The 12260-nt window shown below is 66.3% G+C and overlaps 2 protein-coding genes across 2 annotated transcripts; one reads left to right on the forward strand and one right to left on the reverse strand.

Annotated features, from left to right (window-relative positions):
* Positions 1 to 3086: 3086 nt before the first annotated feature.
* Positions 3087 to 5512, reverse strand: GPR142 (G protein-coupled receptor 142). Its single transcript, XM_014887473.2, has 2 exons — positions 4760 to 5512; positions 3087 to 4445 (listed from the first exon to the last, which is right to left on the reverse strand). Exons 1-2 carry the CDS (start codon positions 5124 to 5126, stop codon positions 3592 to 3594), a joined length of 1221 nt encoding a protein of 406 aa, XP_014742959.2. The 5' UTR covers positions 5127 to 5512; the 3' UTR covers positions 3087 to 3591.
* Positions 5513 to 8532: 3020 nt separating this feature from the next.
* On the forward strand, positions 8533 to 11838 carry BTBD17 (BTB domain containing 17). The gene is made up of 3 exons (XM_088176423.1): positions 8533 to 8673; positions 9671 to 9947; positions 10255 to 11838. The coding sequence occupies exons 1-3, from the start codon at positions 8583 to 8585 to the stop codon at positions 11333 to 11335; spliced, it is 1449 nt and encodes a 482-aa protein (XP_088032549.1). The 5' UTR covers positions 8533 to 8582; the 3' UTR covers positions 11336 to 11838.
* The last annotated feature ends 422 nt before the right edge of the window (positions 11839 to 12260 follow it).

Below are 12260 nucleotides of genomic sequence, written 5' to 3' on the forward strand. Positions count from 1 at the left end.
GCCCGCCCCCGCCTCCCCCGCCCCGCTCACCGGCCGCAGCCCCCGGTGCCTGGCGCTCCGCTCCCCCTGTGCCGAGCCGAGCCAGCCCCGGTGCCGCCGCACCGTGCGCCTGCCTGGCCCGGCCCCTCCCCGAGGTGCGGCTCAGCCCCGGGAGCGCGATTGGGGCCGGCCGGGACCTGCCCCGCCGCACCGGGCGGGAGCAGCGGGGTCCCGCACCGGCGGGGGTGCAGCACCGGGGCACGGAGGGGGCTGGTGGGGAGGAAGAACCCGCACTGGGAGGGGCGGGACATGGGGGAGCCCACCTGGCCATCGGTGTGATGAGTCTGGGGGGCTCAGCCCGGCCCTGCTCAGCGCTGCACATCAGGAAACACCCTCAGGGGACAAGGGAAGGAGCAGCGGGGTCTGTGTCACCCACACGGGATCTTCCACCTCCGGTGGGCTCTGGGGTGGGAGCCGGGAGTGGCGCTCCACAGGCGCCCCCACCGTGTAAGGATAACCGGCCTGGAGGGGCCTCCCGCAGGAATGTCAGCTGATGGATAAAGCCGGAGCCCTTGGCAGGGCAGCAGGACCCAGAAAACCCCAGAAAAGCCCAGAGAAGCCCTTTCTGCGGAGAGCCAGGGAGCAGGGCACTCCCAGCTCAGGGCACTGGCAGTGTTTGGTGGTCTCTGTCCCGACGGGGGTGGCTGCGACCCTGGAGTTGGAATGGGCACCTCACAATCACCCCATTCATCCCCGAGGATGGGGAAAAGCCCTGGAAGATTTGGGGCACCCCGGGGGCCCCGCCAGCCCTTGGAGAGGTTTCCAGGCAGGCGCTGCTATTTCGGGAGGGTGAAGCAAGAGGGTGAAGGATGCAGAGGAAAGTTCAATGTGCCTCCGGCGGGGCCTGCCCCAATCCAGGCCGGGATGAAAACAATCCGGGGAGAAAGGGCAGCAGAGCCTCCAGCGGCAGGACCGGATCCCACCGGAACCGGCGGCACCCGTGGCACAAGGAGCGGCGCCCGCCGGAGCCCCCGGGGACAGAACGGTGTGTCCAGGCTCAGAGCCACCGCCACCCTCCCGCCCCCTTCCGAAGGATCCTTTGGCTTCGGGATGATGTTTGGGCTTGGATCATCCCAGTGCAGCCGAGGGGCTCTGCAGCGGCCCTCGTGCCTCAGTTTCCCCGGGGAAACTGAAATTTTGGAATTCTCCAGAGCTGGGCAGCCGGGAAAGGCTCAGCCTTGGATAAGCGGTGCCGGGAGCGGAGGCCGCTTGTCCTGCCGCCCCCACAGCGCAGCCCGGCCTCTCCACCGGCTGCTTCCTTCCGCCGGAGGCTTTCCCGGCTGCTGAGTCAGCACGAGACCCCCGTGACCCCCCGTGGGGCCACCGGCAGGCGTCCGTCCCGCCGAGGCTGCCCGGCGGCCGCACAGCGTTTGGCTTTGTGTCCCCCTCCTTGGCGGGTGATTTCCTCATCGCCTTCCCATGGGAACCCTCCCCATCCCCCCACGGCGGGTGATTTCAGCCCCCTTCCCACGCAGACCCTCATGTTCCACCCCCTGTGCGCTTTTTCTGCTCCCCCTTCCCACAGGAACCCTGCCCGCCTTTCCAGCCCCCATTGCTTGCTCCCGGCGTTTTTAGAGGTTCTACAGAGAGACCCCAACAAGCTGTGGGGTCACCGGGGGGTGATGCCCACCATGTGCTGCCCTCTCAGGGCGGTGGATCCCCGTCCCTGACCTCCCGGCACGGACAGAGCCCGATCCCAGTTCCCGGTGCTCTGGGTGGGCTTGGAACCGCGATCCCAGTTGTGGAACTGGGCAGAACTGGTCCTTCCAGCACAGAGGCCACAATGAGGGGCTGCGATGTCGCTCAGCACCGGGACCTGGACCCTGGCCAGGCTCTATCCGAAAACATCAGCACGCCGGGCGCATTTTTTCCAGGCTTACCTTTCCTCGGGAGCCGCAGGGACGGGCGGCTGGCACGGCTGGCACGGTGGCACGGCTGGCTGAACCCCGGCTCCGCGGCGGCTCCCCTCGGGAAGGCGAGAGCCGGACCTGGAGCCGGGGGTCCCTGCTGCCCTCCCAGAGCCTCCCTCCGCTCCGGCCGGTGCTCGGAGCCGTTCCCAGCGGAGCCCCTCGCGCCGGCGGACGCCGTCAGCACATTTCCACCTCCTTTGCCAAGTAAATACGCACCGGTTGGCACAGGGGGGGGCGGTGACAATCGGGGGGGCCGGTGGCAATCCCGGAGCTCCTGCCGAGGGTTGCCGAGGCAGATGAGCCCCCCGCCCCGCGGCCCCTCAGCCCCTGCCCGCAGTCGGGTTAATAACTAATCCCTTCCCGGTTCTGCTCTCCTCACGTGCCAGAATTAATGGAGCGAGAACCTCCCAGGTACCTCTCGCGCCGCCGGGTCGGGCTTTAACCCTGTCCCCCGAGAGGGATCCGGCCTGGGATGAAGTGACATCCCCGGCGGGGTCTGTCCACACCGGAGAATGACTCGAGTGCGGGGGCAGGGTGGGTCCGTGAGTGGGTCAGCCTCACACCCTGGGGGCAAAGGCTGCGCCCCATCCCCACCCCAGTGCGGGCACAGCCAGGGCTTGGGGACGGGCAGGGGGTCTGGTAGGGTTTGGGGGTGTCTCTGTGCCCTGCCAGAAGCCGACTGAGATCTTGAATCCCACCCCCGAGCACCCCCTGGGTCTGTCCTGCCCCTTTTCAGGAATCCGTGCAGAAAAGCTGGACGGTTTTGGGGGATTACGCTAAGGTCCTTAAGGGGAATTAGGGTGGCGGCAGGGCTGATTTGGGGTCTGGGGGTGCCAGCTCCCTGCCCCGGCAGTGCCAGCTCCGCAGTGTCCCATCCCTGCCCTCTGCTGGCAGCTGCGGACAGGCTGGCACGGCACGACCGCTCGTCCAGTGTCACACCAGTTTGGCACTGGTGTAACTGGGAGGGCAGCACTGGGTGCACCCGATGCAAGGGAGCATTGCCCGGCGGGCTGCAGCCAGGGGGATTAATGGGTGGGGGCCAGGAGCTGTGATCTTACCGCGTGTCCAAACGCCACTACTGAGGTCAGCAGACCCTGTGGGTGCTCCCTCCAGCACTCTGGGCAGCAGGGCAGGGGCACGGGGGCGGGCAGGGCAGAGGGACCGTGTGCCGGAGGTGTTGGTGCCGGGTGCCTCCGTTCCGGCTGCCCGCAGGGAGCCAGAGCAGGCAGAGTTTTGGTCTCAATACGGCAGTTTATGGAGTGGCACCCAGTGGGCACCACGTCCTTGTCAGGGCTCGCACGAACTCACTCGTGCCCTCTACCCCTCACCACGGGCAGCCCCTGGGCTCCCCGGGACCCTCGGTGCCACTGAGCTGAGGCATGTCCTGGATGAGGTCCCTGCATGAGTTCCAATGCTGAGCAAGGGGCTGAGCATGGGCAGGGCTGAGCTGCCCATCCTGGCATGTGGCTGCCAGGCAGGCACCACAAAATATTCCCAAATGAGTGCCTGGGCACAACCAGCTCCTCCTGCCAGCACCAGCAGCATTAACCTTGGCTCCGTGGAGGGTGGGGAGTCCCTGGGTCTCGGTGCAGTGCGTGGGGCTGGGTGGGCACCAGGACTGCCCGCCGGGCACTGCCCTGGCTCAGAGCGTGGTGCTGCCCAGCAGCTTCAGCTGTTTCAGGGCTGGAGGTGGGAAGTGAGCGCTGCCACGGAAGGAGACTTGCCGGGGCTGTCCCCGCAGCACCTCGCCCACCGTGCGGCGGAAGGTGTGGCTGACGAAGCAGTAGAGGAAGAAGTTGAGGGAGGTGTTGAGCATGGCCACCATGTTGGCGATGTCCAAGGCCAGGTGCACGCGCCAGTCCCTCCTGACCGAGGCCACATAGAGGTGGCATATCATGACGATGGTCCGGGGAGCCCAGAGCACGACGAAGACGGTGGTGACGGCCAGCAGAAGGGCCGTGGTCTTGCCACCCCCTGCGCGCCTCCGCCTCTTCAGCTTGCGGATGATGATGGAGTTGGTGGCCAGGAAGATGCTGCAGGGCAGGAAGTAGACGGTGACACAGTGCAGCCACTTGAGCACCGTGTCCAGCGCCGTGGGGGGGTCGGCGTCACGCCACATGTCCAGCCACCAGTAGAAGGGGATGCCGGTGGCCAGTGCCACGGCGAAGGTGGCCGCGATGATCTTGCGGGTGCGCCGCGGGTAGGACACGGTGCGGTAGCGCAGAGGGTGGCACAGGGCCACGTAGCGGTCCACGGTCAGCAGGACGGTGACCCAGGTGGACGCGTGGTTGGCTGTGAACTCCAGCACGTTGACTGTGTGGATGAAGGCGCTGGGCACTGCCCGTGCCAGGATGGCTGTCTGCAGGATGAAGCCCACGAAGATGATGAAAACCTGGGTGAGGATGTCGGAGGTGGTCAGGGCCAGCAGGTACCAGTACGATGATTTCTTGGTCCTGGTGGCCAGGCGGGACAGAGCCACGGCGGTCAGGATGTTCACTAGAGGGAGGGGAGCGATGGGTGGAGGTGAGAGCTGGGGGCTCACATTACCCCCACCCACAGCTCCCGGACCCCAGGGCTGCCCAGGCTCCAGCTGAGGGGAGATATAAATATCCCAGTGCTGCGGGGATTTGCTGGGCTGATTAATCTCTTCTGTGTGCCAGCTCAAGCAATGCAAATACCATCTGTCCCCATGGCGGTGGCACCTGCCCTAGGTCCAGGCAGCACGGCCGGGCACTGAGGCCAGGTCTAAAGCTGGAGGGGAGCAGGTAAGGTCCCTCCATCCTGAAGACTTTTCTTTCCAGCCCCCTCACCTGGCAGCCCCAGCCCCAGCAGGACGCTGTAATACACGATGGGGACGATGCCAACCAGGCAGGGTGAGCGCTCCAGCTCTGGCTCCGGCTCTGACCATGCCCACGACACCGCGGTGCTGTTGGGAACCAGGACCGTCATCTTCCACCACGGATCGGCTGTGAGGAGAGACAGGGAGCGGCAGAGGGTCCTGAGGGCACCTGGGCGGGAGGTCAGCCATGACACACCACTCGGGGCTTGGGGACAGGGACCATCACCTGGGCGTCCCCACTTTAGCTGGATCCCAGCTCCCTTGTCCTGTAGCATCCAAGGACAGTGAGCAGCTCCAAAATGTGCCACTGCAGGCAGAGCTGAGGCTGCTGCACCCATGGGGGACAATGCACCTCAAGCTCCCTGGGCCATGTCCCGGCAGAGCCCCCGCTACCGGAGCTGCTCCTTCTTTATCCCTCCGCCCCGTTTTTTGTAGAAAACCGGATTAAAACACCATGTTCTTGGGCAGCTGCCAGCAGAGGGAGGCTCTGGCCCCCAGCCCGGGCTGGGTGCCACCAGACAGCTCCCAGTGGTGGCAGAGAGGACCCAGAGGTGCCGATGGGGGGTCCCCAGTGGTGCCAAATGTGGGGTGGCCATCTGCTGGCTGCCAACCAGGTCCTTTTTCAGCTCCTCAGGCAGAGACAGCGGAGCTGGAGGAGCCTGGCAGCGGCCCTGCCCACGGCCCTGCCCGTATCCGGATCCTTATCCTTATCCTTATCCGTATCCGCATCGCTATCTGTGCCCTATCCCTGCCCCGTATCTGGCCCATCCCTGCCCGATCTCTGCCCTATCCCTGCCCCATCCCTCTGCCCACTCCCCACGCCCGGATCGTGCCCACGCTGCCCTCGCCCATTCATAAACCAGGGAAGCTCCACCCCCCCTCCCGAGCTCTGCGTTCCTATTGGCTCAGGGGAGCCAGGCCCCACCCAATCGGAGAGGGGTTCCCCGGGAGTGATGAGGTCAGAGCTGAGCACTGCGTTCTGATTGGTCAGAATCCCCCCCAAATTTGCATCTGAGGGTCTGCCGCCCCCGGTCCCAGTGCCTGGGGAGGGTGCGGGATGATGGGAGGTGCTGGGATCGGGGACTGTGGGGTCCGGGGGTCCTGGGATGGGGGGTTGTGGGGTCCGGGGGGTCCTGGGCTTGTGGGGTGAAGAGTGGGTCCGGGGTCTGGTGGTTTTGCGGTGCAGGAGGTCCTGGGATGCGGGGTTTTGGGATGCCAAGGGGGGTCCTGAGCTCAGGGAGGGGACACGGGCACCACGCTGCTCCCACTCTGACCCTGGCCCCAGAGGGACCCCAAATTCCCCTTGTCCCAGACACCGCAGACACTCGACGGTTTCCGGGCAGGGGTTGAAGGGGCCATCACGTCTCTCTCCCGTTCCGGGACCCCCAGTGATGGATCTGCTCCCGCAGAAGTGCCCAAGGTGTGTGTGGGATCCTGGGGGTCCCACCTCCTCGACCCTGGAACTCCCGCCCGGGACTCAAGCAAGATCCTGAGCGCAGCCCGAGGGAAAAGAAGGGAGGAATGGGGGAGCAGAGGGGTGTCAATTAACTGCAAATTAGCTCCAGCTCATCAGCAGGAGGTCCCATCCATCCACATCCCCCGCGGAACTGGGACATCGATCTGCTGCAGCCGCGGTGCGAGCGCCTTAACCCCTTCCCAGCCCGATCTCCTTTGTGCTGCTGTGGAGGGGCGGGTTCACTCTGGGCCCCCCTTTGCTCCCCCTGCCCGGGCTCCCGCTCCCCAAAATCTGCGGAACAGGTACTCTCACCTGGGTGGCCCCAGTGCCACCCGCCGGGAGTGCGAGTTCCCTGTGCTTCCCACGGACATACCGCTGTCCGTGTCCCCGGAGGTGTCCGTGTCCTCTCCGGGGTCCGTGTCCCCGCTGGTGTCCCCGTCCTCGCTGGTGCCCGTGTCCCTGCCAGTGTCTCTGTCCCTGCCAGCACCCGCAGCATGGCACAACCTCCCAGGGCGCGGGACACGGGGCGGAGGGAGAGCGCCGTGGGCAGAGCCACGGGCAGAGCCGCGGGCTGGGCTGGCTGGGCACAGGGACGTCACCGGCCCTTGGCTCCCGCGGAGGCCAGGGAAGGGGTCACCGGGAAACTCCGAGTGACCGTGACAGAGCAGTAGGGACGGTGGTCCTGGAGCAAGTGGGCAGCTGGGTCCGCGGGCACCTCTGAGGAGCGGGTGTGCGCAGGGTGTGAGGTCTGGCTGTGCGCACGAGTGTGAATCCTGCGTGTCCCTGCTGGGCTTTGCCCTGGCTGCTCCGAAGTGCCCACTGCCGGGACACCGTGCCTCAGTTTCCCCAGCAGCACAGGGAGGGGCTGCTGTCCCTTGTCGGTCTCTGGGTTCAGCTCCGTCTCCCCAGTGCCCCCAGACCTCGGGGACGATGCCCTGGCACTGCTGCCTGGCACAGGTCGCTATGGTGAGCCAGCCCTGCCCCGCCTCAGCCGCAATCTCCGGGCCAGCACAGCTGCTCCCTCACCTCACCGCGGGCTAAGGAATGTCACCCTGTCCCCTGGTCACCTCCAGAACCAACCCCATGCTCCCCTGTGTCCCTCCACGGTCGCCTCACCTCCGTGAGCAACCGATGTCCCCGCGGGGGACACAGGGGTCGCCGGGCTGTGGCTGCCGCCCGGGCTGGCGCGGTGCCGGTGGCACACCGGGCACACGCTCACACAAGCTGTTGTTTATCAGGAGGGTGGTGAAATGAGGCGTCGGAGGACGCGCTGAGCCGTGAACCGGCTGTGCCGTGACGGGGGCCCTGTCCCCCGGGCCCCCACGGTGCAAGGACACCCGCCAGGGCTGGGCACTCTACTGGCACCGTGATTTTGGGGGTCTCCTGCCCAGTAGGGGAACATGGCTTGAGCATCGCCTACCTGCCCATCCCTGCAAGGGGCCAGGGAGCCCCAGCAGCGCGGCATGGGGGTGATCGGTGTCTTGTCCTCAGTCTCCGTGGCTCAGGGACAGATGGTGATCCCACACCCTCGGCAGCTGCAGCAACATCTGCCCACGATCAACATCTGGAAACCGCGTCTAAACCTGTAATCAAACTGCTGTGCAGGGGGACGGGGCAGTGGGCAAGGGGCTGCTGTGCCCCTGCAAGCTGTGCTGCCTCCTCTATGGGATGTGTCCCCTCAGCCTGGGGTCCTGGGACCCCACCCCATGGTGCCACCGGGGCCACAGCCAAAGTGGGGCTGTCACCACTCGGCTGACACCCTGCTCACCCAGTACCACCCCAGCCTGTGCTGTGGCACTGGGGCTTTGGGGGTTGCCCCCAGCCCCACGATGAAACCCCCCAAGAAGTGTCGTGGCGGGCGGGGGGCCAGGGAGGCCGCACAGGGCGCACGGGCGGCCTCTTGGCTGCAAAGGCTGGGAAAAGGGCAGGCAGTTCCTGCCGGCAGCGCGGATGCCATGGTGATGGGCTGCTGCCGGCATGAATACCCATGAGCCGGGGGGAGCGGGAGGCCACCGAGCTGTGCCCTGAATGCAAAGCCCCCGGCACAAAGGGCCGCGGCCACGCCCGGGGGCTCCGGCTCGGCGGTGCCAGCGGCAGGTGCCACACGGCGACGTCGCTTGCAGCGGGACTCCCTGCCGGAGCACCCCGGGGTGCGGGGCTGGGGCTGGGGGTCAGGGTGGGATGCAGGGAGGCTGGAAGCCGTTCCCGTGGCAACGGCCGGTCCCAGTTTCCACCAATCGATGCGGCGGCGCGGGCGCGCGGGCCGGGAGGGCGCGTGGCCTACATAAGCCCCGGGCTCGCAGCGTGCGCCGCACCCGGCAGATGCGCCTGCGACGCCATGGCCAGGCTGACGGGCACCCGGCCCGTGGCCACCCGCCGCTGGGGATGTGCCGCTGCCTTCCTCCTCCTCCTCTTCACCGTGAAAGCCGGTAAGGGTGGCCGTGGAGGGGGGAGGCGTGAAGGGTCAGTGGGTACCGCTGCCCTCGCCGGGTGCCGGGGCGCGGCTCGGAGGCTGATGGAGAGCGGAGCGCGTCTCTCCGGCTGCCGTCGGGGTGCCGAGAGGGGATGGAAGTGGCTCCTGGATGTGCTGCGCTCTCGGAGGAGCTCGGTTTTGCTCGCTGGTGCCCCGGGAAGGGCTCGGTGCTGCGGGCAGACAAGTCCAGCACCGCGGGGTACAGGGTGCCTGGTCCCCTTCCCCATCCCCGCTCAGCCGGCCTTAAGCCGGCGCTGGGAAGGGTAATCCGTCAGCAAGACGGGATTTGAGAGGCAAGATGGATTTGAGACAGACGGGGCCAAATTCCTCCTGAGGGAAGGATGCTCCGAGGAGCGGGTGGGAGTGGTGTCAGGAGGGAGAAGAGAGGAAGAAAGGATCTCATGCCCACAGGAGCATGGAGACTCCTGTTCCACATTCCCAGATCCCTCTCCTGTGCCTGTTGGGATCCCAGCATGGACATGCGGTGACACCAGGGCAGCCGGTGTCCCCAGGCTGCTCTCGACCCCGTTCCTGGATGCGGGGCAGAGGGTGCCTGGCTCTCCATACCCACGGGCTCTCTGTGCCCCCATGTATCCATGTGGGATGCGAGGGATCAGGGCAATGCCCGGGGCTCGCTCTGTCCACAGCGGGGACGGGATCAGGACGGGCAGACCGGGCTGAGAGCCAGCGCCGCCGGCACCCGGCCATTTCCCAGCACACCCCAGCCTGGGACATGGTGGTCTCAGCCCTTCTGCTGCAGAAAGGCAGTTTTTTGGCTCTCAGGGACACAAATGTCCCCATGTCCTTTGTTCACCCACACCCCCTTGGCACCAGCAGAGCTTTGGCACTGGGGGAGCGGAGGCAGGAGGTGCACAGCCCCCCATAACCTCACCGCACCTCAGTGCCTGGGACTGGAGTGAGCTCTGGGACGGTCCCATTTCTTGGTTCTGCAGCCCAAAAAGCTGATTTTAGCGGAGATTCCACGGCGGCCACCATCAACCACTCGCTGACGCTGCTGCAGCGGCTGCAGGAGCTGCTGCAGAACGGCAATGGCAGCGACTCGGTGCTGCGGGTGCGCTCGGCCGCCTCCGACGAGCCCAAGGTGTTCCACACGCACCAGCTGCTGCTGAGCCTCCAGAGCGAGGTGTTCGAGAGCCTCCTGCGCAACCAGAGCGTCGTGACCCTGTACGAGCCGCCCGAGACCGCTGCGCTCTTTGAGAAGTTCATCAGGTGCGTGGGGACCCCGTGGGATGGAGAGGTCAGGAGGGCACAGCTCTCCTGGGAACCAGGGGAACTCCACGGGATGGGGATGCCCCGAGGGATGCAGCCAAGGAAGGAGGGTCCGCCCCTGGGGACCATGGAGATCACATGGGATGGGGACACCCAGAGGGAAGCACCCAAAGAGAGGGAATGCTTCCCTGGGAACCGTGGGGTGGGAATAATCGAGGAAAGCAGCTCAGGGCAGAAGCTGCTCCCCTGGGAACTGAGCTGCCAGGAATGGCTGTCCCCAGTGTCACCACCCCATGCTCTGCCCCAGGTACCTGTACTGCGGGGGGGTCTCCATCCTGCTGCACCAGGCCATCCCCATGCACCAGCTGGCCAGCAAGTACCGGGTCTGGGGGCTGCAGCGCGGCGTGGCCGAGTACATGAGGACCCACCTGGCCAGCGAGTCCAGCCAGGGCCACGTGGTGGGCTGGTACCACTACGCCGTGCGCGTCGGGGACGCGGCGCTGCAGGAGAGCTGCCTCCAGTTCCTGGCCTGGAACCTGTCGGCTGTGCTGGGCAGCGCCGAGTGGGGCTCGGTGAGCGTGGAGCTGCTGCTGCTGCTGCTGGAGCGCTCCGACCTGGTGCTGCACAGCGAGCTGGAGCTCTACACGGCCGTGGAGGGCTGGCTGAGCCGCCGGCAGCCCGAGGCGCCCGTGGCCGAGCGGGTGCTGCGCGCCATCCGCTACCCCATGATCGCGCCCAGCCAGCTGTTCCGGCTGCAGGCGCAGTCGGCGGTGCTGGCTCGGCATCGCACCGCGCTGCAGGACCTGCTCTTCCAGGCTTTCCAGTTCCACGCCGCCTCTCCGCTCCACTTCGCCAAATACTTCGACGTCAACTGCAGCATGTTCCTGCCCCGCAACTACCTCGCGCCCAGCTGGGGCTCGCAGTGGGTCATCACCAACCCGGCGCGGGATGACCGCAGCACCAGCTTCCAGACCCAGCTGGGGCCCAGCAGCCACGATGCTGGCAAGAGGGTGACGTGGAACGTGCTGTTCTCACCTCGCTGGCTGCCCGTCAGCCTGCGCCCCGTGTACTCGGACTCGGTGGCGGGCGCCATCCAGCCCGTGCGCATCGAGGACGGGCGCCCGCGCCTGGTCATCACCCCGGCCATGAGCAGCCCCGACTTTGCTGGTGTCACCTTCCAGAAGACCGTGCTGGTGGGTGTGAGGCAGCAGGGCCGCGTGCTGGTCAAGCACGCCTACAGCTTCCACCAGAGCTCGGATGAGGCGGCTGATTTCCTGGTGCACGCCGACCTGCAGAAACGCACCTCCGAGTACCTCATCGACAACTCCCTGCACCTCCACATCATCATCAAGCCTGTCTACCACTCCCTCATCAAGGTGAAGAAGTAATGAGGCACATCTGGGTCCTGCCATGTTGGCCCCAGAGCCATGGGGGGAAGGCTTGGTCCTGTAGGTAGATGGGGGTCCCCTCGCTGGGGGGCTCCAGGACTGTGCTCTGCACTGCCCACCCCTCCCTGAGTGTTCCCGTGCTGTGTCCCGTCCCCATCGCTGTCCCTGGGGATGGAGGATACTGGGACTGCCCTAGACCCATGTAGGGGGTGCAGGAAGTTGAAATGTGCAGCCCATGGGCACATCACAGACCCCAACGGGTGTGGGGATGGGGACAGGGACAGCCCACCCTTCCCGTGAGGCAGCCCTGGGGTCCCTCTGTGTGGGCAGCTGGGATTGGCTCAGGAGCAAACAGAGCTGCCCAGTCTGGGGGTGGGGGGCCCATCAGCCTCCCCCAGTGGAGGAGGGGTGGGGGGCACCATCCCCACTGGCAGTGGCAGCTGCCCCATCCCTGTCCGGGTACCCCCACCCCTTTCCTAATAAAGCAGAAAATGAGTGTGGGACGTGTGGGGCATCTTTGGGGTGACGTCGCTCCCCAGCTCAGCTCCTTCTAATGGAACTCCTGGGAAGGAAAACACCAATCCAGGAACGGATGCATTTCCCTGTGGGGATGTGGGTCCCTGCTTGGCATGGGAAGAGATACAGGATGGGACCCCGGTGCCTGGGGAAGGCACACAGCAGCACCCCCAGGGTGTTGGGGGTTGGGGGGGGGGTGATGGCCCCTGAACCCTGTCTTGGCATGGCTCACCCACGGGTGGGTTCAGCCCCCGAGCAGAGCCTGGGGAAGGGCCCTGCTGGGAGGCTCTCCCTCAGCCCACAGAGCCACCTGTGTGATGTCCCCATGGCTGTGACAGTACTGCTGGCAGCTCGTTAATGATTAATTAAGGGGGGGTGAGGAATCGGGGTGGCTGCCGGTTGTACCAGC

This window comes from Sturnus vulgaris, chromosome 20 (assembly GCF_052056855.1).
Source record: "Sturnus vulgaris isolate bStuVul1 chromosome 20, bStuVul1.hap1, whole genome shotgun sequence".
In the NCBI taxonomy this organism is placed as follows: domain Eukaryota; kingdom Metazoa; phylum Chordata; class Aves; order Passeriformes; family Sturnidae; genus Sturnus; species Sturnus vulgaris.